Here is a 25404-nt window from a genome sequence, read left to right as displayed (position 1 = left end):
AAGTTCAAAGCAATTGTATCCATCCGATACCAGCATCAGTTACATTTAGGGAAAAAATCTGTTCAAAAGAACCACGGTCAGTCAAACTGCTCTGTGATAAAAACTTAATTAATGTAATTATTATAATTATTTTTAACGTGCACTGCTTTTCTCATTTTGCGAAGCCCAGACTGGCGTACAAATATAAAGAAATAAATAAATACATCATCCTGTGATATTTAGACAATTTTGAGGTCCTGTTTTATGATACAGTCAATTTTTATTGTACTATGCCATGTAGTAGTATGCCATGCTCCAAAGAATGCATTTCAAAATAAAGTACGTATCGTAATAAAATAAGTTGATTAAGGTAAGGTGGCTTATCTATTCAATGTATTAATAGAATTCTCACTGAAATTCTTCGCAATGTGATACAAAACTCCTACACATGTGATTAAATTTGTCAAAACCTATGGCACACACTTGGCGATATACGTTTAAAATAGTACATAGTCTTTTTCATTGACATTTAGCTTAATTCATCAATATTGCGCTTCGTGTTTTCAGACATAAAATATGTTAAACTATCTTGCTGCTCTAGCATTCTTCCGCCTCGGAAATCGCTTTAGAATGATATTGTATTTGATTATTATCAATCACACAGCACATTTAACACACATTCAAGCAGAAGGGCAACATGTTTAGTTCACGCATTTACGGCGGTATGAATGACAATTGTTTGTGCAACAGTCTGCATGCAGAGTACACTGAAATAAAGAGAAAGATAGTAGTAGGTTGTGGCAAAAACAAACATGTAAATTATTCATTACAGTTTCTCCAACTGCTTTGCACTGTTTTGCTGAAAGTTGTCGTCCATTTGGTTGTTGGTTTGCAGATGTGTTTCCACCAAAGCGATTTATAAGATCATCCAAATTTTTCACCGGTACGTAAGGTCCATTACTAGGAGATGGGCGGGTTAGTTCAGATTCCGGAACACCAAGTTTAATTTCAGTAGAACAAATAGATTTATAGCATGCTCCAGAGCAGCACTCCTGATTGTGGGAACACTGTAAAATAAAATTAAAATTAAACACAAATTATTTCTGAACAAAGACACTTGATATGACTCCTAGATAATCTTAGGTCTACTAACGTATAATCCATTCGAAGCGCATTGACGATTTAGTGGTCCTCCGCTAGAGGATGGTGGACCGCCAAATCGATTTTCAACAGAAATTGAACTAGTATGCGAAGCCTGATCGATATTTGATGCAAGATCATATCTATTAACACATTTGTACGCAAAACTTAAACAGCTTTTAGAGCAACATTCAGATGACGTCAAACACTAAAAATAAGAAGAAAAAATACGATGTATATTTGTTAACCGTTACGTAACATTTATAGCTAAACGTCATGGATACTCATATCCAATTATCTAACTACATTATATACATATGGGTTTATATAAAGTTTGCACACCACTTGAGAAGAGATGGCCAAGACATAAGTTGATTTTTCTTCAGTTACTTGAAATTGCTTACATATTCCCCAACAGCAGCGCATTTAGCCGTACTAGTACTCGTATCACTGGAACCTCCAAATCGGTTAACAAAGCTATTACTAGGCAATGCAGCCGCACCTTGAGACGTCGGTCCTTTTAATTGATGATTGGTGACACATTTGTATGAAAAGCTTAAACAACTTCCAGAACAGCAGTCATTTGGAGTGAGACACTGAAAGGAAGAGTAACGGGTGTAAATAATTTGAAATGCGAATGAACGACTATTGACGAATCTACAAGTTTAAGTGCAAAATAATTAGGAATAAATCCCCTGGATACGAACAATAAAAGTAATTTTCAAGTCTTTTAAATTATGTTTGATGGTAAACATGCTCGATTCAAAAAGCTTGCGTTGCCTATATAAATTATAAAAACGAAAGAGTTTTGCTTTCAGGAGTAAGAATCAGGGAAAACTGTGAAAGCACCACCTGGCACATGGACAAAAGAAAGATAAATATTTTTGAATCTATTACATATTTTAGCTTTTTTATGTATCGAGTTTTGTGTACACTAAAAACTTGACCAATACTGAACCGTCGGTTCTGCAACTTTCAGTTTATGCACTGCAAATGTTGTTGAAGGTTTGTTTGATCACTATTTTTTGGTAAAATCATCCAAATTACAATTGAACCTTACTTTTACTTACACAAACAAAACAAGCATGTACACCTATGTTAAGGTGTATCCACCAAAGCTATACAACACGGGGAATTCGGTGAAATATCAACCATTTTGACTATGCTGTTATTGTAACTATCAAATTAAAACAAAACTCTCTGGTAAAGAGTTAAAACCATAACTATTTTCTCAATCCCTTTTTCACGGAGCATCGTCGGGGCGCCAATCTTATAATCTTATATAAAGAATAGCACCAAGTTTGCCCGAACCAGTCTCAATTACTGAAGCAACAAAAGAGAATGATTATCAGTTCTAGGTTTTTCTTACATATTCACCAATTCCTGCACACTGTTTGGGAGTTGTTACAGCTGACGTTGTTTTTGTGATGCCAATTGTGCTTGCAGTATCTTCACCAACACGATTTGAAAAATCCAAAGTAGTTTGCTTGTTAGGCTCCCGGGGGCTCGAATCAGTTTGGGTCACTGGCACACACTTGTAGGAGAAAGTGAGGCAATTACCGGAACAACATTCACCATGGGTTTGACACTAAAATAGTTAAAAAGAAAAGGTAAATGTAATGTAATAGATCTGGAACTAGAGCAATGAAGAATTTCAACGATGACGTGATCAGTTCTATGAAATAAAACGATCGACATCGAACAACGCGGTTTCTTTATTTATGAGGGAATAGCACGAAATAATGAATGCAACTTTACCGGCCCATTGGTACATTCACCGTTCGAATGATACATTAACCAATTACCCGGTTCGAAATCAATTCTTTAGCGATATGCCTACAATGTTCATAGGTCTGTCGTTCTGCGCTTGCACGTTTGTGTAAGTGTGTGAGAATGACTTGGTTGACCTCAATAATCTCGACTTCAAATGACCAATACTGATCACCCATTGCAATACTGATACACTCTTATGAATATATGCATGTTTGGAAAGTTACCCGGAGATTAACAACAAGATAATAGAAAAAAAGGGAAATAAAATAGAGAAAACAACATGGGAATTTAAAACCTATGGTTCAAACTTACATATTCTCCATTCAGGGCGCAAGTTTTTTGCGTGAGGCTGGCTCCACCATCATCGCCCCCACCAAACCGATTTTCAGTATCAATTGGAACTGGTTGAACCGGAACCAATATTGTACCAGTGGATGCACTCGGTGGTACCGGTACACACTTATAGGAGAAACTTAGACAACTTCCTGAACAGCAATCATTGTGCGTAAGACACTTTGAAAGAAAAAGTACAATTTTTTGATTATTTAAATCATATTAATGACCGGTTTCTACACTTTACTTACATACTCTCCATTTTGAGCACATTGTGGCTTCCTCCCCTGAGCATCTACAATTCCTGTTATAAGAACTATCAACAGCAGGCAAAGCCAAATCGTCTTTCCCATTACGACGCTATTTCAGTTATTCCTGAGTAAGATTAAACTCAATTGTTTTGTAATAGCACCCAAAATTTATTAAGTTTCGGCTAAGATCAACACTGAACAATGCAACAGTATCTGAACAACCGACGACCTCAACGCGCGATCACACACTGACTGCAAAATTGATCACACAGGAAAAGCATCACAAGCTATGACCGAGACTTAAGGCAATGTACAGTAGTTATCATGCTAAATTTGGTTTTAAAAGCTCTAATTTTTTTTTCAGAACATTGTTTTTTCAACGCTTAAAACACTTCTTGAAAAACAAGAAACATTGGTAAAAGAGTAAATGAGGCCCCGGCCGCCATGTTTTCGATCGTGGCTACACCTCTTGTGGACGTTTAAACTGAATGTATGCAATTGGTGATACATTAATTCGTTAAATTCTACCTACAAGTATTTGAACCGTAGAGTGTACCGTTAATTTCGGCTACGCAATCAACCTAGGGGGTGCGGTATGAGGAGGGCCCACGGGCCCCCCTTATTTCTCAAAACTATAACAAACTCTCTTTTTCGGTAGACCTAGCGCAGTCCGCTCGCTGCGCTCGCTGCGGGCGCGCCGCCGTTTCCAAATCATTTCTTCGGCTAAACTCATTGTTTCATGCTGTCCATCATGTGTGGTATAGTTTACTTACTAGTAACTTAACATGTAAAAGTATGTTAACCCGCATTCAACCTCCACTGCGTGATTAATTTAAACCGTTATGTTCTTTTAAGCGAACCGTTAGCGATCAAATATTCGAAAAGAATGCATGCGTCGCGCTTTGCATAGCTTCAGGCGCTTAATGTGAACCAGCAGGAAGAGGAGAATCTAGCCCGGGGCCTCTTTTACTCTTTTACCTGAATTTGATTTGTTTGAAGGAGGATTTGAAGTATGATTTGTTAATTGTTGTGAAATACCCTGTAAAGCCTCTTAAATGTTGAAATAAGCGGAGAAAAACGCAGTTAGGTCTACCAACTGTTAATGAGCGGTTTGTTTTATTTTGATGATCAGCCCTTGCGACCGCTGTCAAGGTGAACAACTTTATAAGCATCATTAGCTTGGTTTAACTTATTGTTAGGTTTGTTGTGTGAGTTTACAGGAAATATAGTCGAAGCAATATGGGTCACTAACACTAAAAATACTGTTGTACCAAATTAACAAAATGTTCTTTGCAACGGTTAAGCATAACGGTTTGATTTACAAAAGCATCCAATTTAACGCTAACTTTTTTTTATACCTAGAGAGGGCCTTGTAAGTCAATCATACCAAACATACATATAGTTTGAAGGAGTATAAATGTATTTTTGAAATGTGGTTTGGAATCAATTTGAATGAACATAGCAAGGTGTTCAATGAAGTTCAATATAAACGAAAGGTTGCTTGCTAATTGATAGCAAGAAACGGAAATATTAGGTATAAACTTTGGCCGGTATGTTCAGTGCTAATGAGCTGGTGTGTGTATCGTTCAGCTGAATACGGGTTTTTCTGATTGTTGATGCGATGGTTGGGATTCCCATCGTCGTAGTAGGAATCCGCATCCATAACTCACTAGTAACTCAAAATTTTGTATCGCCTCCAATTTTTTATGTTTAGAATAAACCTTTACCCTGAACATACCAATACTTAAAACTTAATCACAACTAACTTGTTTACGAGGAATGATGTACTAAGCCATCGGCTGTCGTGGAAGGTTTTTAACAAAATTCTTCGCTTCGATGTACACTTTTTATTCGTACAAAACTAGACTGACATGACCGGACTTGTATTTAATATACTAAATCAACCAATAATGAACATGTTAATCAAAAAATGAACATGTTGCGATATTACGTATCAAACTGATGGTATAGATAAAGAAATTGTGGGAAATGACGTAAAATTAGATCGAACTAAAATGTTTGAAAAATAAAAGGTATTCGGAATTTGCATGTTGAATCGCTAATGCGTTTCTCGAATGTTATCATTTTTGTTATTGTTTGATTTCGTTCCATCCCTCTGAAGCAACGCCCGCGGTAAAAGCGTAAAAACGGTAGTGAAACCTCCATTGATGAATTGTGCAAAATTTCTGTAAGATGCATCAAATTGGTTGTGAGAGAAACTAATGAATTTGTCTGGAATGGCGAGAGAATGAAGTAGACTTGTGTTAAGCCGATCTTTTATGTCTGCTTAGATCAATATTTTCCAAAAAAGCAACCATGAAATAGCCTAACCCAGCCGGCAACAAGCGATTCACGTTTCACATGAAGCTCATTATAAATACTGTTGAACTTAAATAGGTTGAGAAACTCCCCGATACGAGAGGACTGACTATCCACGTAGGGTATACATAGGGTAAAAAGGTCTCGTAAGCCCTTAACGGGGCAGGCATGACCAACAAGGTCGTTTGGCCAAGAAGAAGAAGACGAAGAATGCAAAAAAAATTAAATAGTCTAAAGTGTTTGAAATACAAGTGAATTATTTTAATCAAACAATCAGATAATAAAGTTCCAATCAAATAATAAAGATGAGGTTAAAAAAGATGGAACAATGTAGACATTGGAAATCGAAATGGATTGAAGCATCAGTCTTGTAATTGATTTTGACGAGAGTGGTAGGAGATTGTATAAAGAAAAGAACCCAAGAGAGGAAAAATAGTCGAATTTGTAATTTACTACATATTTTAGCTTTTTTTATGTATGGATTTCTATGTACACCTAAAACTCGACCAATATAGAACCGTCGCTTCTGAAACTTTTCACACATTAAGTTTAAGTACTGCAGATGTTGTTGAAGGTTTGTTTGATCACTATTTTTTGATAAAATCATCTAAATTTTACAATTTAAACTCAGTTTTACTAACACAAACAAAACAAGCATGTAAACAAATGTCAAGGTGTATCTACCATAGTTACACTAAGGTTTATACATCGCGGGGAAATTGATGAAATATCAAAAATTTTAAATATGTCGTTATTGTAACTATTAAATTCAAACATATCTTTCAAGTATTAGTTAAAACCATAATTCTTTTCTCAATTCCTTCTTCACCGCGCAACGCCGGGGCGTCAAGCTAGTTTCAAATATATATAAAGAGAATTTTTCGTGGAGATCACGACACCCGTCACCCCCTTTTTATCCTAGATATATCAGCTGAAACAGAACCTGGGACATACACGTAAACGACATATTGTAGATAAATTGATATTCTATCTTATGTATGAATACTTAATATTTCAAAAAGTAACATCTTCTTCTTCTTCGACGAGCATTTACTCCAGTACGGCTATTGAATCCGGCTTCCTGGGCCTTCAAGCTAACCTGGAGACATAGACCTCTATTGAGTTTCAGCCTACCTGCTTTACCCATACAAAAATGAGGAGTTTTTTTATCCCGCCGAGGAGTTTGAGTGAAACCGTTACGAAATGTCTAGCGAGCGCTCCACGTTGCAAACATATTGAATAAAAGATATAAAAACACTATGAGCGGGCCAGAGAAAAAGAAAAAGACAAGAAAAAAGATCTTTTTCAGATGTGTACCATCAGTGATGGTGCACAAAACTAAAATAGCTCATGAAAAGAATTTCATTAATATTAAAACAACATTGGTCTGTGGCACACCAACGTCCTGTGTCGGGTGATAAAACATACATGTTTAAAATCTGTGCTATGAAAGAAACACGAGATCACGATTTTGGCCACGATTTTTGGCTCGATATACGCGAATTCGCAATACGATTTTTTTTTACAAATGACAGCTCATAGCTGATATCGAAGCAGTCTAGGAAGCTGTATATAAAAGAAGCACACCTCGAACATATTAGTTTGTCTTTGAGCAACCAGTCAATCTGAAGGTTTTTAATAATTAACGCTATAGCGATTACGCTTCGTTTCCCGTACCCTTAATGAGATTAAAGAAGAAATGGAACACTTATTAGTGATTTGGATAGAAGATATGTTAAGCACTTTCCTCTCAGTGTCAATTTTTCAATATGAAGTATAAACGATATGGCAGAGGAAATCCACATTACGCTAAAACTCGATATACGCTTCAGCGTTCGGTCCCAAACATTAACGTATTGCGGGGATCTACTGTATTCTTGTGTTGTATAAACACATACACTTTTCTTTAACGCTATAATCCAAAGAGCGGTCATTACATGCCTTGTTTTTTTATTTCCAGCTCGAAAACGACTGAATATAAAAAAAAGCTTTTTTGAAAATCCAAAGAAGCTTTGCTTCAAATCCTAAGCCAAACATTTAAGATTTTTCGATACCAACAGTTCCGAGAGCAAAGTTGCACAACCCCTATAATGCTATTTTAGTAGACTTTGTGACCGCTCTAACTATTCAATTTTTTAAGATTTTCAAATCTGTAAACGGCTGTTAGTAGTATATTATGTTATTAGTATATTTTTATAGACTGTCTTTTGGCGTGTTTAGTATTTTGATGCTTCTCTCCATCCTTAAAAAAAAACGTCTCGGGAAATTTTAGTTTTCCAGCTAAAATAAGAGCAGGCCTTTATAAATTTGGCCTTACAAAATTTGTTGTGCATAATGTACTAAATTTGTAGGTACTTTCTGCGTTCGGAAGTACAAATATGATCTTGGATTATTTTTTTTACCATTTCTTTAGCTTCTTCTTTTTCTGTAACGATTAGTTCTCTCATACCAGGGTTGTGTCCCTGTGCAGTTGAGAATTGAACCTAAGCCGCCGAAGTAGTGCACCAATCTAAACGCACTACCGTTCCTGTCGCAATGTAATTAAATTATTTTCACTCTTTCTTCTCTTGCAGTTAAAGGTGATCATCAACGCTCACGACTTCTACGCATTACTGCACTAAACAGTTTTTGATATGCTTAGTTGAATAACACGTTCTAATTAAGTTTAATCAATCAGTATAATATTATAATCTAAACTATGCATTGAAGTATAAGAATGTGTAAGTGTTAAGAAGTGTTTTTAATTTTTTTCATATCAGTAAGCACAGCAAAAAGTGAATTCAACAAAATGTCAAATAACTGTAAACTTTTTTTCTACGGGTAGAATTTTACTCATGTTTACATCTAAGGATATCTATACTATAAAAATGGATACAGATTACTTTGTAACAAATTCGACTGCGTACGATAAAACTGACTATACCAATCGCACTTCATCAATATATTCAATTAGCCCTGACTTTATTACGCAATGGTAAGCAAATAATGAACGAATAATGTCTATTGAACATTTTTAAATAAAAAATATTTTATAATCCCTGTTTGCATGTGCTTAGTTTGCTCCACAAAAACCAAAAATTAGCCTTTAAATTTGTGTAACTTTGTTAACTTGAAGCTATTTAGTTTATTGAATACTTTAAATCGTGATGATTCGCTTATTTTAAAGTCACTGCAGGCTTCACCAATTTTCATCATCTAAGTATTTCATCAAAATTCTAAAATATCAACTTGGACTGTGCCCGAGTGTCTGTAGCATGTAAACATTTAATTAACCATTGGTTACCGTATTTTATTAAGAAATTTGGACCGTCTTCGGTCATGCCCAACTTCTTATGGGTTTACTAGTAGTAGTGACCGATTATTTAGCTAGTGCAATCGCTCGGCTGTCGCATATCCCAAAACCGCTGGTATATTGTACTGTTTAATAATTCTTGTCGATCACGATTCTTGTAATGACGGAATACAAGAACGGAACAACTATATGTTTTAATAAGTCACCTTTTATTGCTTTCTTTATTATAGGAAACAGAATCGAAAGCAAGAGAAACTTTGTAAGCTTCTTTACAAACGAGGAAAAATGTTTAACTACCCTGAATGTCACAACCTGCTTGGCTTACCAACTTATCACCCTCTGCATCAAAAGGTAACAAATGTTGGTAGCACCGAAGGAAACATCAAACATTTCATTGGCGGAAACAGACCTATTATTGAAAGTGATGCCACAAGCTTTTTCGTATTTGGGAATTGGATAACTTTTGGCAACTACAACTATTTAGAATGGTTAAACGGGTCAACTGCCGACATGGGTAATGGAAGCCAGGAACATTATCAGAGCCAATTCAACAACTGTACAACACTGGTGCTAGGATCTAATAATGAAATTGAACAGGACCTGCAAGTCTTACCACCATTTGAAATGTGGCAAACCGTAATAATTGCAATTTGTTTGGCAATCTGTATTATTTTAACGGTCGGAGGAAATATCCTTGTTTTGCTGGCATTTATTGTTGATCGAAGTATTAGGCAACCTAGCAACTATTTTATTGCCTCACTCGCCGCAACGGATATGCTTATTGGTAAGAGAGTTTTACTTATGCCGGTTTGGTGTTGTTTCACATACATTTTTCATATACACTATACTTTACAGGAACCGTCTCGATGCCGTTCTACACCGTATACGTGCTGATGGGATATTGGGATTTAGGCCCGCTGCTTTGCGATCTATGGTTGTCAGTGGACTACACTGTCTGTCTAGTGTCCCAATATACCGTACTACTAATCACGATTGATCGATTCTGTTCTGTGAAGATAGCGGCAAAGTATAGAAGTTGGCGGACAAAGACCAAAGTTATCTGGATGGTAACAATTACATGGATTATACCTGCATTGCTGTTTTTCATTTCGATCTTTGGTTGGGAACACTTTGTTGGATATCGTGATCTTTTGCCGGGTCAATGTGCGGTACAATTCCTCAAAGATCCCATCTTCAATACAGCTCTTATAATAGGCTATTATTGGACAACACTCATTGTGTTATTCGTCCTATACGGAGGTATTTATAAGACTGCCTACGAAATGCAGAAGAAAAGTGAAGCAAAACAACGCAAAATGCAATCGATGGTAGCGTTAAGTAGTGTGATGACTGGAATGGCTGGTCGTGCTGCAGGAATTGGAATCTCCAAAACTCAAAGTACGTTGTTGTGTGTAGATAAGCCAATGACATCTAATATACCTTCGATACCACAGGATCGGCATATCGAAATCACAACGCAAAGGAACGATACTGCAGAATTTAAACCTTCTACGAATAATTCATACGATTTGCCACAGACGAATGCACAGGATGTTAGGCTTAGATCCCTACCGAAAACTGATCAAAATTCAGCTACGCCCACATCTACAGCAGATACTATATATAACCATTATTTCACTGACATAATTAAAAGTAGAACCAATTTTAATGCAACAAACAACGCTGATAAGACAGACGGGGATAAAAGTGAGCGCTCTAGCAGTCCAGCTTTTGATTCGGATGACGATAGCTCTGCTAACGTCAAACGAGAGGAGGAAAAGCAAACTAAAGTAACAAAAAAAAGAAGTTCATTGGCAGGATTGTTAGTCGGTGCTGCGTCAGCCTCTGTACTCTCTGCTCGGTACCATAATGGTTCCATCCATCCAAATACATCCACAAGTGATAGTACAACCGAACATGTTAAACGGCCTTCTACGCTGCAGGCTGGTAGCAGTTATCAGACATTGCCAAAAATTTGTGAAACACACAATTTCAATAGTTCGAATGATCGTTCTACTGCAAATACAGACGATGACGTACAAGAAAAATTATCGTCGGCACTTATTTCAAAGTCTCCAGAACATGAATCACATCTCACACAACGGACAACGCAGGGCATGACAAACGTGATCAGGTCACCCAATAGCGATCAACAACCAAGTACTTCTCTAGTGAAATCTACATCGGATATTCAAAGCACACATAGCATTTTAAGTACAGTGGACCTAAACCCAACTTACGATGCGCTCGTTGGTATGGATGGGGCTGACTTGAGATTTATGGATGAGAGCTCCGTGATGATCTCCTCTCCCCTACACGAAACTCCGCCGTCTACTTTCTTAATCCCGCCACACCCATATGAGTCCGTGGTTCAGCAGCGGACAAATACAAAACAACCTCCCAATGAGAACATAGCCAATCCTTCGCTTTTGCAACAAGCGCTTATTCGCGCGACGGCACATTCTAAACAACCACCGCCAACTGTTCTTATTCGTCCATGCTACATTATCCCTGAGTCTCCCATGAAAGACACTTTGCCTCAGACGACACCCATAATAAAGAAATCCAGTATGACTACTGTCGACATTAGCTCAAAGGACTCAGAAAACACACCTCTCAAGGTCGTGACAACTGAAACATTATCTAATATAATCGATGAAACTACAATTATTATTGGACAACCTATAAAAGGAAGTGTGGCGTCACTTGGTACAGCAGTATTAAAGCAACAACAACCAAACCAACAAACCCTCATACATCACCACAACCAACAAGTGCAACAACAACCACAGCAGCAGCAGCAGCAACAACAACAACAACACCATGAAAAGCATGTGTCTACAACTCCGTTACCATTAACTACACCAACCGCAAAGGGCGCCGTCGAAACACAGGAGATGATGTCAAAAGACGTTTCAAGTTTTGGTTGCGGGTTGGGCGGCGGAAATATCTTAATAACAATCAACCCTACTGCTAACATTGATCACGGATCGTCTAGCAAATGTGACTTTATAAGATCAATTGGGATAAGGCTTAAAGGAGGTAAAAAAAGGTCTCCAGTAGACAGCGGCGTACTCGGTGCCATTGGTAGACAAAAATCAAAATCGGAAAATCGTGCCCGCAAAGCTTTTCGAACAATATCATTCATTTTAGGCGCTTTTGTCGCTTGCTGGACACCATATCATATACTGGCATTGGTTGTCGGATTTTGTTCGCAACCACCTTGCGTTAATGAGCATTTATTTATGTTTTCATATTTCCTATGCTATGCCAACAGTCCGATGAATCCGTTCTGTTATGCGCTTGCTAATCAACAATTCAAGAAAACGTTCACTCGTATATTAAGAGGAGATTTACACATGACATAAGCTGCCTATCTGGTACTATTCAGTGAACCTGAAAAGTATGAACGATAAACGTTGTTACAAAATGCGACGATAAAAAAGAGCTTTGTTTGAAATCTTTGTAAAAACTTGTAATGATAATCAATAGGACAATAATAGATGAATAGTAAAAATTTACAAACAACAGATGCTAAAGATAAGAGTTATATAACATTTGAGACAGTATCATACGAGCCTATTTATTTTGAACATACAATGAAATGAATTAAAATTAATATTATTCCGTTTACTAAAAAAGTATTATGACAGGGACAATAGTTTTGGCCGCTACCATTGAACTGACTATTTTATTTTCGTGATAGAGCAACTATGTCGCAAGTATTTTTTTAAATATCTAAGCAAAACAAATGATTGACTCATCGTGTAACGAATGATAAAACTAATGATCAGAATCTAGTCATGATGTTACACAAGCACATTTTTTATAATGTACTTTGCACAATGTCTCGTTATTACTACACAATTATGATTTTCAATTATGAAATCATAGCGATAGTTAACAAACAGGGAACATTGTTTATCGTTGGCCAGTAAACCCACACTGTTGGAATCCTCGAATTTGTCTCAAGCAATATTGAAGAAACATTTAAATGCTAAAGGAATAGTTTGATCAGTTTTAAGTTACAAACGAAATAAGAGAAGACCGGTCGGGAAAACTCTATCAACAATGGAACCAGAGAAAATCAATATTCCTAAATATTTATGTTGTCCAAACCTGTTATTACGATCTGAAAGGCTTTAAGAACTATTTCTTTGTCAATCGTTTGTTATAAAAGAAAGGTTAGGAGTTTTAAACATGATGTGCCTGTAAGCCTTAATTTTATGGATTTATTGAGCAAATGTCTTTCCTAGATGAACGTAGAATTTCTAGATTTCTACCATGTACTTTTCTACCATGCAAACTATTCACCAGGTATTAAACATATTTACAGATATGTTCAAGCATCTAAGTGATTGTTTTCAGTTAGATATAATACATCACTATCGTTTAATTTATAGTTTCTTCGAATACGATAAATAATGATGATGATGATGCTGATTGTTTCAACGGCAAGTAATGTGAAGGATTTAATGAAAATGTATGAATGCTCCGGAATCATATAGCGCAGGAACTCTGACTGATGTATTTACGTTCACTAAATGGTTCCCGATCATGCCTATACCAAGATTGTTAAATTCTACACACTATTGAAACTTGTGTCAAGACACGAAATTCTGACAAAAAGCTAGACCAATAAGTTGTCCAATTCTTAATGAAGCTTACAATCGTAACTGAATATAATATGCCTCAGGTGTATAAAAACTCATGCTTATTTCTTTTCAAACGAGCCCAGTAAAGAAAATTGCACGAGTTTTTCAGTACAATACCAAAAACGTATAAACGACACCAACGCTGTATGCGAAACATTCTTGGGTAGAATCACGGTAGGGTACTATTTTATATGATATTCGCCCACAAAATCTCAATATTCAGGATAAATAGTTATATGTTTCCTCAAGTCTATGAATGTATGAAAGGAATAAGGACTCTATGTAAACGAAAGGATTTCATCTGCCATGTGAGCAAGTTCTATAGCGTTGTCGCGACATGAAATTCAGTATTCAACTAAAATGAAACCAGAACATATCCGTTGAATGTTACGAGTTTGAATAGTTAAAGTATACATATTGGTATTGGTTTCATGTACTTTTTGATCAAGAAATTTAAATAAAGCATGGGAAAAAGCCTGATTGATTGTTCTGCATCACGTTACATTTGCTCTCTGATAAGCACTACAGCAGGACAAAGCTGAAATATTAAAGGGATGCATGACATTGATTTAAGATAGTTGTGCATAGCGGTAAGTATTTTCCAGTAAATAAATTTATTCATGTTGGGTGGACTGACGCTTTATTTCAAATCAAATCGAAAGAAACCCACCCGCTGGGCTTGCAAAGGCGAAAAAAAGACAATTAATTTAAAATAATATTTAAGTACTTACTTAGTACCAACTTCAAAGCCACATAGCAATCGTGATCTCACGAAGCGGGTCGTTGCACTGTTCTCATCATTTGCAAAACTCGACTGATTGTATACGAGGGTTGCCTTTTAAGTTTCGGGATTTGGAAAAATTGGTGATGCAATCAGTTAATTAATAATTTTATCGTAAAGTTTGACGTTTTTGAGGTTATCCGTTCTCAGAACGTTTTGACATACGAACGCTATTTGTGTTGTTAAAAAAATGTGTAAAGTTTCAATCGATAGGAGTCTTTTTTGTGAGATCTTCGCTTCTTCAGGTGTTGAAAAACGTTGACCTCTCAGTTTATGTTTTACGTACGGGAATTAAAAGAAGTCATTTGGTGCTAGATCCAGGACTATATGGAGGATGACTCATCAAATCGATGTTTTGAGTACTCAAAAATGCAGTTGTTTGAGCCGATGTGTGAGAGCTCGCATTGTCGTGGTGATGGGTGATCCGTCGACAGCGGTTGAATTTCATGATATCTTGGAAGACAACTGGCAGACAAATTGTTGTGTACCACTCAGAATAGACTGTTCTGCGTTGTTCTAGAGGTTTGGTTGCGCTATATCCAGTTTTTCCGAAAAAACATGCGACCATTTGCTTGGAAGTGCTTCGTGCGTGAACAACTTTGGTTGAATTCGGCTCATCTTGAAACACCCATACAGTCGATTGCAGTTTAGTTTCGGGCTCATTCGCGTAAATCCACGACTCATCAGCTGTCACGATATTAAAGACGTGTTTTGAAGCACCGCAATCGTATTTTTCGAGCATTTCTTCCGGCCAATCGACACGAGTCTTTTTTTGAGTGATTGACAAATTGCGTGAAATCCAACACGAGCAAATTTTTTTGACAGTTAAATGTTCATGCAATATTAATTATATGCTGGTCCCAGTAATACCTAAGGTTGTCTCTATCTCACAAAAAGTCACATGGCGATCTTGCAATATCGGTTCACGCACAGCATCAATTGTTTTCGGAACGACAACTGATTTTGGACGACCTTAACGAAATTCATCTTGGAGTGAACTCCGACCACGATTTAATTTTCCAAACCATCGATAAATACTGATCATTGATGGAGCTTCATCACCAAAAGTTGAATTAAGTTCATTCATGCACTACTGCTGTGTCAATTCACGTCGAAAGTTGCAAAAAATAATCGCACGAAAATGTCCACGACGCAATTCCACAATTTGGCTGACATTGACACTTTTAACATTTTTTTAACAACACAAATAGCGCTCGTATGTCAAAACGTTCTGAGTACGTATAACCTCAAAAACGTCAAACTTTACGATAAAATTGTTAGTTGGTAGATTGCATCACCAGTTTTTTCAAATCCCGAAACTTAAAAGGCAACCTACGTATCTTGCCGCTAGTAGTGGATTGAATATATTTTGGCGTGTATAACAAAACCCCTTTTCAACAAGAACTGCTTCAAAAATAAGGGTAGGTGTTATGCTCGGAAATTAGTTTTTATGTAAAAGAATATGTTTATATAAATTACAATTTAGCTCTCTTAAGCATTACCGTGGTTCGAAATGATTGCAACATGTTTTAAATTTTTTAAAGTTATTACCGATGTTCATATTACCAATTGAATCGAAGCGTACATGGTCGGAACGTCATAGGAATAGGACCTACACAAAAATATTGCTAGGTTTTGAATAACTAAAGCATCCGGTTGACAGAAATTTAAATTTTTGCTGGTACTATGTAGTTCCAGCAAGAGTCCCAGCAATCTGCCATGGAAAAACTTGCTGTAACTACATGAAAGCTGCAAAAAGTTTGAATTTTTGTCAACCGGGCAGATATACATATATTCAACCGAAAAGAAATATTTTGTTGGAGCTTACATCAATTGATATAAATGAAACTTATTTTGGAAATTATCAAACGATACTACCAATAAATAGCCTTACCATAAGACCGAACATCTATTGTAGATACATAAAAAGATGCCTTCGAAACCATTCTTTTGTAAACTGGAGATGATTTCCCTCACATTCAAGGAACACAATTTGATTTCTTTTGTCCATGGCCTGTAGACCCAGTCGATCCTATGGAAAAAAAAAAAGGATTATTACAAACTCTCAGTAGCACACAAATCAAATCTATGTATACCTCGTGATATATATGGCTATCGCGAAGACTTTCGGTTTCTTTATCTTGTCCGGGTTTATAAAAACCAAACCATTGAGTGTCCAGAGGTTGAACAATGCTATCTTTGTTGAAACGTACCATTACAAACTTATTTAACTTTTGCAAATTGTCAATATACGTTTTGTTCATTGAGCGCTCGTTGTTAATATCTGCCAAAAATGTACTGCTATTTTTGTATGTTTCTTCATTCAGCGGATCATGCCAGTAAGTCGCTTGAACAAGGAAATTTTGCATCATATCCGTATAGGCTGCATAATTAAGAAGTCGACGAAACCTCTCACACGTTCTGCTACTTAACGACGGACAGTTTGGTAATCCAAACACACCTTGGTGCTGTCCGCCTAAGGTAATCAGATTATTCATGCGCGGTGATGAGCATCTTTGGGCAAGAGCGCGCCTGAAATATATTATAGTTTTGAATGTTTGATTTTTTCTATCCATATTCACATTCCATTCAAAGAGCTGAAATGACCTGCACGGCATAGTTAAACAATGCAATTTGCAAAATATACTTACATAAATTGTCCTCCCTGGGAAAATCCTATTCCATTGTAGCCATTCATGAGGCGCGTATCATTTTGAAGATTCGCACAAACCATTTCTACCTGCGATAAGAAATACAGTAACTTAATTTTCTATCAAATCTACTCTAACGACGATAAACTAAAAAATACCAAATAAATTCAAAAATCTCATTTTAAGGGAAAAGTACATCTTAGTACTTAAATGTATATTAGTATTTTTGATAAGCCTATATTTGTTTTCATAATATTTCACAGCTACGAAATCAAAAGCCGATGATTATTTGAAAGGAATTATTTTGTACAATTAAGATTAAGAAAACGGCATTCAAGAACTTTCATTCCACAGAAAGAAATATATTTTAAGAACAGAAGTTCAACGTTTAACGTAAGAAATGCGTTTTAAGAACATTTCGTTCGTTTCGTGAGATTGATTGCAAATAATCTTGGATGTTCAAAGGAGTGGAGCCTGTGTTACATACATCTAATGAAACAGTTAACAGACTTCCCTTACACAACAATTTACGTTGCTAAGACATGCTTGCTACACTCATAAAACTCACTCACTCATGTTCATTAGTTTGTGTTATTAGGCAAAGCGGAACTTAATGCAACATCGTGAACTGAAGTTGAACTAACATGCAGAAAATCATGAATAAATCGATTCAGATTCAATGTTGTTTCTAAATATTTTTTAATATTCTATAAATTATGTACAACTTCACCTTTTAGCAGCGAACAAAGAAAGGGTTGCTTATATTACCGATCAACCACTATTTTCGATTCCGGATCGAAAGGGGAGGGAATCGCTGTTAACAAATTCTTACCTGCTGATTCGGATGTATTAAGTAGCCACTTTTGAAGTCCTCTACAATTGAATTTCCAATTTCGATGGATTTTACATAAACACCGAGTTCAGTTTCAAGAAATTTTTTCACTCCACCCAAGCTGAATGGAAAGCAACAAGTATCACCTAAAACATTAAAACGTATAACAAACGGAGGTGTAAATTGAGAACTTTCGCATTATTGCTGGTTTGCATACCCATGCCATGCCAAAGAACAACCGGTAAATCTCCACTTGCTTGGTCTAGCTTTACAAAGCATATCAAAGCTACCACAGCAATTGTTTGAAACATTTTAAAACACACACTAAGAGTTTGAAGTATACTTGAACAGAGAGGGTTAAACTTTGCACAGACTTTGTGACAGGTAACAGTGCATTGGTCGGAGTTTTGTGATTGACTAAACGGCCTGAAAGTGTAATTTGCTATTTTATAGAAGACCTGTTCCAATGGCACTGTTTACTTTATTCGATATATTTACACGGGCAGACACAAAGATCACATCTATAAGGTATATTGCAAGACGAAATTTTGACAATCAAGCGGAAGCTTCAATCCACGGCCCAAGGTAAATCGAAAAAGAGGTTGTAATGGGAGGTGAAACAAATGCAGGACGTTTTCGAGCAGCCGTGCTACTTCCCTCCCCTGTGAACGCCCTGTGAACGGTTTTGCTCGAATCAGTTCATTTTACAGGCGAGGGGTAGGGAGAATCCCATCTCTACGACCCTCCACTGTGGACAAGATCGAGATAGCTGCTATTGATGCTATGCCCTGACTCTTTCTTCCTCATTGGGTCATGCATTTGCTGTTAACGCGGAATAAAAACCGGTTGGTGGAGTGTGTGAAGCGGAAGGCTTATGCATTGTATTTGTGTTGAGGATTCTCTTTCAATGCTTTCTGCTGTGTGCAGAAAGAGGATGCCTCAAATGTGCTATTGGACCTCTGTTTGTCTATATGTATTATGATTTTGTTTCTATGTTATTGGCACAGCTTATTGCTGAGCAATGTAGCGGTCTCCAGATTTACAAGCGTTCGAAATTGGTAGCAATCGCTGTACGGTTGTGTTTGTTTCAATATTGTGAATGGCGAAAATTAACCAAAGGCTTTGGCTCACTTCTTTGAACCGAAATCTGATGAACCTCGCGCCAGACAGTGAGTACATGTGTAAGAACCCACAACAGAGAGTTTGCCAGTACGAACCAGAGGAGGGGTCGGACGATTTCTGGATGTTTCGCCTGATCGCCTTCCGAACCGGACGATATGTATCTATTATTAATATCGGTATAAAAATATATAAAAAAATAATCGGGGGTCCGCGACAGCCGAGCGGTAGCGCCGGTTAGAAAATCGACCCATGAGCGCCGCCGGGGCTCACCACCTCGACGGCGTGGGTTCGAATCCCAACCGAGACCGGACCCTCCCCTGTACGAGAGGGACTGACTATCCACGTACAACAGGGAAAACAAGTCTCGTAAGCCCTTAACGGGCAGGCATGACCAACAACAAAGTCGTTACGCCAAGAAGAAGAAGAAACCATAATAATAAAACAAACAAACATATTTTCCTGCATGAAAATAATTATTTTAGAAAGAAACCTGAACCCAGCTCATACAAACTGCTGCGAATGAGTATGCGTTTTTGCCACGTATCGTCAGAAATAGGTATTATAAACGCACAATCACGTTGTCAAAAGAGTTCTTTTTTTAGGCCTACCGCAAGTGTAAAAAGAATTGTTTTAAACTTCTTTTCGGAATTCTGTTTACAACTAGATTGCATAGGAAATCTGCTGCAAAAGAAGGGGTAAAAGAATTCTGAAAAGAAGAGCGGGCAGTGTTTCGGACAATATCTGCTAATCTACCCATTTCTATGAACTCACATTGAGTTAAAAGTGCATCGTTTGATTGATTTTTTATATTCAGATATCGTGTTTTGCTACTTTCAATACTTGTTACGCTTGTTTCTGTATTTCTTCAATTGTGTAACATTCGGTTTTAAGTGATGATATGTCTCACCACTTACCCCTAGATAGGTTAGAGGATGACGTTGAGAATTCAGTTATTAAATGTAAGTCCTCAAACGAGAGGGGGCATTGGTACATTACTCTCCAGTATATTTGCATCTAACTCTGCTCCATTCGTACAACGGTCTCCATCAATTGCACAAAGAGGTACATCTTAAATTGCGAACTAGCAAAAGGGGACCACTTTCCGAAGTAGGGCATGTAAAACAGGCAGGTTGTTACTCCATTAAAATTTTTTGGGGGCTTGTTGTTACATCTCTTTTAAACATAAAAGAATTTTCAACTATAGTAGGTGTATTTCAAATTGAAAATGACTCATGGCGGCCTCGTAGACTCGGCGTGAAACCGCCGACACGTTGGAGTGCTGGAGCGACACCTCTTGAAGTCCAGATATCGGTGACTTAGAACAGGAAAGATTTAACTTTACTGCTGTGTACTATACTGCCATTTCACTGTCCAAACGTCCAAACTATTCGAACACCAGTTACCGTTCATGCATTTTGAGAGTGAAATGAATTACAAACAAGTTCTACAATTAAGTACCTTCACGACGTACACTGCACCCATAAAGTCAGTACACTTACTTTGTAAGGAGCGAATGTTTTAAAAAAGTAAAAATGAGGGATTGTTTCTGTTCCCGAGATATGGTCAAAATTGTGCCGTCGCACCCTAAACACGCACCAAAAAGGTACACAGTTCAATGATTCATCATAAAGGAACTCCTATACAGAAGAGGTTTGATATCATCCGATTGTTCGAAAATGAAGCAACAAGTTAGTATGGAGATGCTATTTTACTCAAAATAAACCAAATAACAGTAGCTAGAGTGGTTTAGCAACGGAAAAACGAGGACGGTGTTGAAAATTGATCGAGAAACGATAGTTTTATCGTCATATCGAACCGGATGAGGCGCACGATTGAAACGATTGTGGGTGCTGAGCCCAACATAAGTGGCCAAAACTGTGTTGACAATAGTGTATGAGATCTATGCTGACATACTGATCAATTTGACTTTTATAATTTGCCGATTCCCTACCCCTTCTGCACCAATACAGCCCCACACTAAGACGCCTCCACCTCGCGTGGGTTTTCTCCACACTTTTATTCTACCATCCCTTCAAAAAATAATCAATTTACTCTTGCTCGGATGATATCTGTACTGTTCTGCAAAGGAGTTCCTTTTCTGGCCATTTTGGGCCAAAAAAGAAGTAAATTTGTTATCAACCATAGTTGAATTGATTAAAACGTTCTCATTTTATGTTGTACATTTTCAAACAACCACTAAAATACCAAGCAAAAGCAAAATACAATACAAAACATGATGAAACATTGTGTTGTGTACTCACTTTTTTTGTGAGTGTTTAGGGTGCGAAGGTACAACTTTGACCATATCTCGGAAACCCGAGATACGACGACTCGAGACTCGTAAACCCGACGAAGACGAGACTCATTCATATGATAGAAAAATTAATTCAGATGACATAAAACCTACGGTTCATAAATTCATAAATATAGATCATTGAATCTTTTGAAATTTGAATCAGAAAACATTAAACTTTACGTGTCGTGCATCAAGCGACCGAAAAAGGGAGTCCTATCTTGCGACAGTTCGCATATTTTTGGCTTTACTTTTCCGCTCTTTAAATATTAATGATTCTTGGGGATTCATGAACATCTCATGAAATGGAAGTGTCAAACTTTCAAACAAACTATTTCATTGCATTGAAAGATTGCATCCGTCTTCTAGCAGCTTTATGTATGAAATTATGCTCCCTACTTCTAATCCACTCTTTTAATACCCTACGAAACGTATGATTGAATACTTAATTACCACGATAACTAAAGATAAAATTTGAAATAGTTGACTAGGAAATTTTGATTTATTCGTTTGTACGGTGTTGCTGACAAAGGCCTCCTAACCATTTTAATTGTATCATGCTCCCAGGGCAGTGTATTTATATCATGGGTGTATTTAGTATGTCTGGAAACTGAATGTTATAAACAATGTCCATGATTAGAAATACTTCCCGAAAAAGAATATAAATGGAGAGAAGCTTGAACATTGATTAAACCAGAGTGAAATGATGACGCGAATTCTTCCACGGGGAATGTTGTACCTTCAATTCATTTTTAAATCTGCCTTTATGGCCTGTTTCCTTTCATTCCTATTCTATCTCTACCTTTATCTTTGACTGCTTATTTATTTTTTCTCTTTCTTTCTCGGAATCACTTTATCGTATTACTTTCTTCTTTCTGTTTGCTTTATATTAATCCACATTTCATTATTTGTTTCACCACTCTCCTCCTTCCCTGCAGATCTATTGTTTCATCCTTTCCTATTTATAGGAGTCTCCTTTGTTATGCATTCATATGAAGTTATTTTAATCATTTTGCAAAACAATAAACCCACCCGAGAGAGCGTGAGCACTCACGTCATTATTATGTTTTTACCCTCGTTCTATGTATGTTCTTTCGCATCATTCCCAGCTCTCATTCATCAACAACATTTTCATTTCCTCTGTCTACGGCTCGACGACTCCTGTAAATTGCAAGCGCTGCAATGATTACATTGTCATTATCATTGTTATTATGTTCCTCACTCATAGAACGTGTTCCCGAAACCATGTTTTGCCCGTTGTCTTTGTTTCGTCAATCTTTGATGGTGTTTTTTTTATTTAATACGTTAAAACCTTATTGTTATTTTGAAACTCCGACCATAACGTGTTCAGAATCTAAACAGACCTTGCCCATCACAGTGACAGATATTTAAGGTATTTAGTAAAAGAACTAATAACATATTATGTTTATTTTGTTGTATAATCAACCCAACGAGAAGTTTTGGTGTTATTTTGGGGTAAAAGAATTCTCTTCACAACTGCCCGCTCTTCTTTTCAGAATTCTTTCATCCCTTCTTTTGCAGCAGTTTTCCTATGCAATCTATTTGTAAACAGAATTCCGAAAAGAAGTGTAAAACAATTCTTTTTATACTTACGTTTATAAAACCTATTTCTGACGATACGTGGCAAAAAACGTATACACATTCGCAATAGTTTGTATAAGCTGGGTTCAGCTTTTCTTTCCAAAATAATTATTTGCATGGAGGAAAATATTTTTGTTTGTTTTATTATTATAATTTACCGATATAAATAATAGATACATACCGTCCGGTTCGAAAGGCGATCAGGTGAATCATCCAGAAATCGTCCGACCCCTTCTCTGGTTCGTGCTGACAAACAGCGACCGCGAATCGTAGCAGGCTCCTTCGATGTACGATGTGCAGCATCACTCCGTCATGGCCAGTAAAAACACCTAGAACGCGTTGATGTCCATTTTAAGCCACTTCTTCTACCTTGTCGAGACACTGAAATGTGTGAAAAGCGCGGACAAATCATCATCAGTAAGAACTCTCTGCTGTGGGTTCTTACACACGTACTTACTGTCTGGCGCGAGATAACCCGGCCCCGGTTAACCACCCCGAGTCGGTCGATCCAAGCGCTGCTATCAGACACTGGCCACTATGTTACACACGGTAACAACCGATTATCGCCGCAATGTCCAACTGTCGCTAAAGGTAGTCGTCTCTTCCTGTTTTCTTTCCTGCTCTTTTCCTACCATGTTCCATGATGTTGTTTAAAAACTTGTTCAATAAACTTCGCTCCGTTTCCGACACCCAAACCCGCGAAAGCGTTATTCTTAACTAGCGCTCCCGAACAAGTTTCTTCGAAATCATTAAAAACAAAACAAAATTTGACAATCGAAGGCACATGACGTTTTGTACGGCAATTGTGCCACATACGCGATTGAGGTGTACTTCTTCTTCTTGGCGTAACGACCTCTTGGTCATGCCTGCCCGTTAAGGGCTTACGAGACTTGTTTCCCTGTTGTAGTACGTGGATAGTCAGTCCTCTCGTACAGGGGAGGGTCCGGTCTCGGTTGGGATTCGAACCCACGCCGTCGAGGTGGTGAGCCCCGGCGCTCATGGGCCGATTTTCTAACCGGCGCTACCGCTCGGCTGTCGCGGACCCCCGCGATACACTTGGCAAGGTGTTTTTTTGGTAGACATGTACACCTTTGGTAGGAAAGTGCAGCCTGGTTCTCCTTGGGATAAGCATAGCAACATAAAGACTTGGATTGGTCTCGATAAAATGTGTGGAAGTATATTCAAGGCTAGACAAATAGTCAATACAAAATATCATTGTGCCATTTTACAATAACGAATCTAAACAAATATTTTGAAAGCGTAGCAAATACCGTTGAAAATAAACCTACGACGAAAAATGAAAAAAAGTATTCTAAAAGAAGCAGATTCGTCCAAGAATCTCGTCATCCTGTTCTCAAAACCCTGAATGTGATGCGACGAACAAATGTAGGATAATTGGAACCGACAATGCAGATAAACAATTTTGTCAGGGTACGAATAATAATTTGATTTCATTTTGTCACGAATCTTTTCTTGATCTATTTAACATCAACGGGTAGAAAAAGAATAATACAGAAACGATAAAATATTTTATAAACAAATCAGACATATACAAAGTTGTACAAATTGAACAGATTGAAAAACTGAACCTATAGTGATGGAATATTTTCATCCGGGCCTCAAGTCTTTGAGGGGAGTAAGTTACGTGGTTTCACAGATGCAAACGCACGCGCTGTTAATCCATAGATTAATTAATTATTATAAAATAGTTGTTCCATAACAGCTATAATAACCGTTTTCGAGCCCAGGCAAGCATGGTTCATCTGCTTCTGTATCACTATTCAACCGTAAGTAAACATTTGACGTCCAACTAAAATACTGTTGCAAAGAACATTAGGATAAAAATAAACATAATTTTCAGGCACACAATTTTCGCAATTCAGGCACACTCAAATTTAATGATAAACTGCATTCGGCGCGAACAAAATTCTTGATCTTCGTAAACGACTTCCGTTTTACAGTTGTTGTAAGTTTTCGTGGATTACAGGATGGCTTTTCTTCATTATTTTCGTCTGCCATGTTCGTAAAAAAGCTCTTTGTGCTCCGCAGCTAATCATTTACCATAAAATTTCCCACTCAATAATTGTTTACCAACGATTGTAAAAAGCGATAATAGGATAAGAAACGAATCTGGGCAATATAAACGTGCAATGAAGGTCCGCGACAGCCAAGCGGTAGCGCCGGTTAGAAAATCGGCCCATGAGCACCTCTACGGCGGGGGTTCGAATCCCAACCGAGACTGGACCCTCCCCTGTACGAGAGTGCTGACTACCCACGTACAACAGGGAAATAAGTCTCGTAAGCCCTTAACGGGGCAGGCATGACCAAGAGGTCGTTACGCCAAGAAGAATAAACGTGCATTGACATCGGGGGCATCAAAT

The 25404-nt window shown here is 37.4% G+C and overlaps 3 protein-coding genes across 3 annotated transcripts; 1 reads left to right on the top strand and 2 right to left on the bottom strand.

The window, feature by feature from the left end:
* Nucleotides 1-234: 234 nt before the first annotated feature.
* LOC131261276 (uncharacterized) lies at nucleotides 235-3710 on the bottom strand. Its single transcript, XM_058263275.1, has 7 exons — nucleotides 3477-3710; nucleotides 3205-3405; nucleotides 2489-2707; nucleotides 1524-1715; nucleotides 1133-1327; nucleotides 810-1046; nucleotides 235-746 (listed from the first exon to the last, which is right to left on the bottom strand). The coding sequence occupies exons 1-7, from the start codon at nucleotides 3576-3578 to the stop codon at nucleotides 681-683; spliced, it is 1212 nt and encodes a 403-aa protein (XP_058119258.1). The 5' UTR covers nucleotides 3579-3710; the 3' UTR covers nucleotides 235-680.
* A 4952-nt stretch (nucleotides 3711-8662) lies between these two features.
* Nucleotides 8663-14212, top strand: LOC131263510 (muscarinic acetylcholine receptor gar-2). Its single transcript, XM_058265720.1, has 3 exons — nucleotides 8663-8769; nucleotides 9318-9871; nucleotides 9943-14212. The coding sequence occupies exons 1-3, from the start codon at nucleotides 8663-8665 to the stop codon at nucleotides 12453-12455; spliced, it is 3174 nt and encodes a 1057-aa protein (XP_058121703.1). The 3' UTR covers nucleotides 12456-14212.
* Nucleotides 14213-15873: 1661 nt separating this feature from the next.
* Nucleotides 15874-18479, bottom strand: LOC131261280 (palmitoyl-protein thioesterase 1). The gene is made up of 5 exons (XM_058263279.1): nucleotides 18224-18479; nucleotides 18007-18152; nucleotides 17175-17263; nucleotides 16620-17055; nucleotides 15874-16555 (listed from the first exon to the last, which is right to left on the bottom strand). Exons 1-5 carry the CDS (start codon nucleotides 18315-18317, stop codon nucleotides 16433-16435), a joined length of 888 nt encoding a protein of 295 aa, XP_058119262.1. The 5' UTR covers nucleotides 18318-18479; the 3' UTR covers nucleotides 15874-16432.
* Between the last annotated feature and the right edge of the window lie 6925 nt (nucleotides 18480-25404).

Source organism: Anopheles coustani, chromosome 3 (genome assembly GCF_943734705.1).
Source record: "Anopheles coustani chromosome 3, idAnoCousDA_361_x.2, whole genome shotgun sequence".
Lineage (NCBI taxonomy): Eukaryota > Metazoa > Arthropoda > Insecta > Diptera > Culicidae > Anopheles > Anopheles coustani.
Note: the sequence above shows the minus strand (reverse complement) of the source record. Positions and strands in the feature narration are given on the sequence as shown.

What these genes read in the sequence shown, in the direction of transcription:
- LOC131261276 (XM_058263275.1), bottom strand. Translation starts at nt 3,578, where the DNA reads ATGGGAAAGACGATTTGGCTTTGCCTGCTGTTGATAGTTCTTATAACA. An exon ending in GCGCCCTGAATGGAGAATAT is followed by an intron (nt 2,708 to 3,204) that starts GTAAGTTTGAAC and finishes TAACTATTTTAG; the next exon opens with TGTCAAACCCATGGTGAATG. An exon ending in GCAAAGCAGTTGGAGAAACT is followed by an intron (nt 747 to 809) that starts GTAATGAATAAT and finishes TCTTTATTTCAG; the next exon opens with TGTACTCTGCATGCAGACTG.
- LOC131263510 (XM_058265720.1), top strand. Translation starts at nt 8,663, where the DNA reads ATGGATACAGATTACTTTGTAACAAATTCGACTGCGTACGATAAAACT. An exon ending in CCTGACTTTATTACGCAATG is followed by an intron (nt 8,770 to 9,317) that starts GTAAGCAAATAA and finishes TCTTTATTATAG; the next exon opens with GAAACAGAATCGAAAGCAAG. An exon ending in CGCAACGGATATGCTTATTG is followed by an intron (nt 9,872 to 9,942) that starts GTAAGAGAGTTT and finishes TATACTTTACAG; the next exon opens with GAACCGTCTCGATGCCGTTC.
- LOC131261280 (XM_058263279.1), bottom strand. Translation starts at nt 18,317, where the DNA reads ATGTTTCAAACAATTGCTGTGGTAGCTTTGATATGCTTTGTAAAGCTA. An exon ending in TAATACATCCGAATCAGCAG is followed by an intron (nt 17,264 to 18,006) that starts GTAAGAATTTGT and finishes TTCTTATCGCAG; the next exon opens with GTAGAAATGGTTTGTGCGAA. An exon ending in TCCCAGGGAGGACAATTTAT is followed by an intron (nt 17,056 to 17,174) that starts GTAAGTATATTT and finishes AATATATTTCAG; the next exon opens with GCGCGCTCTTGCCCAAAGAT.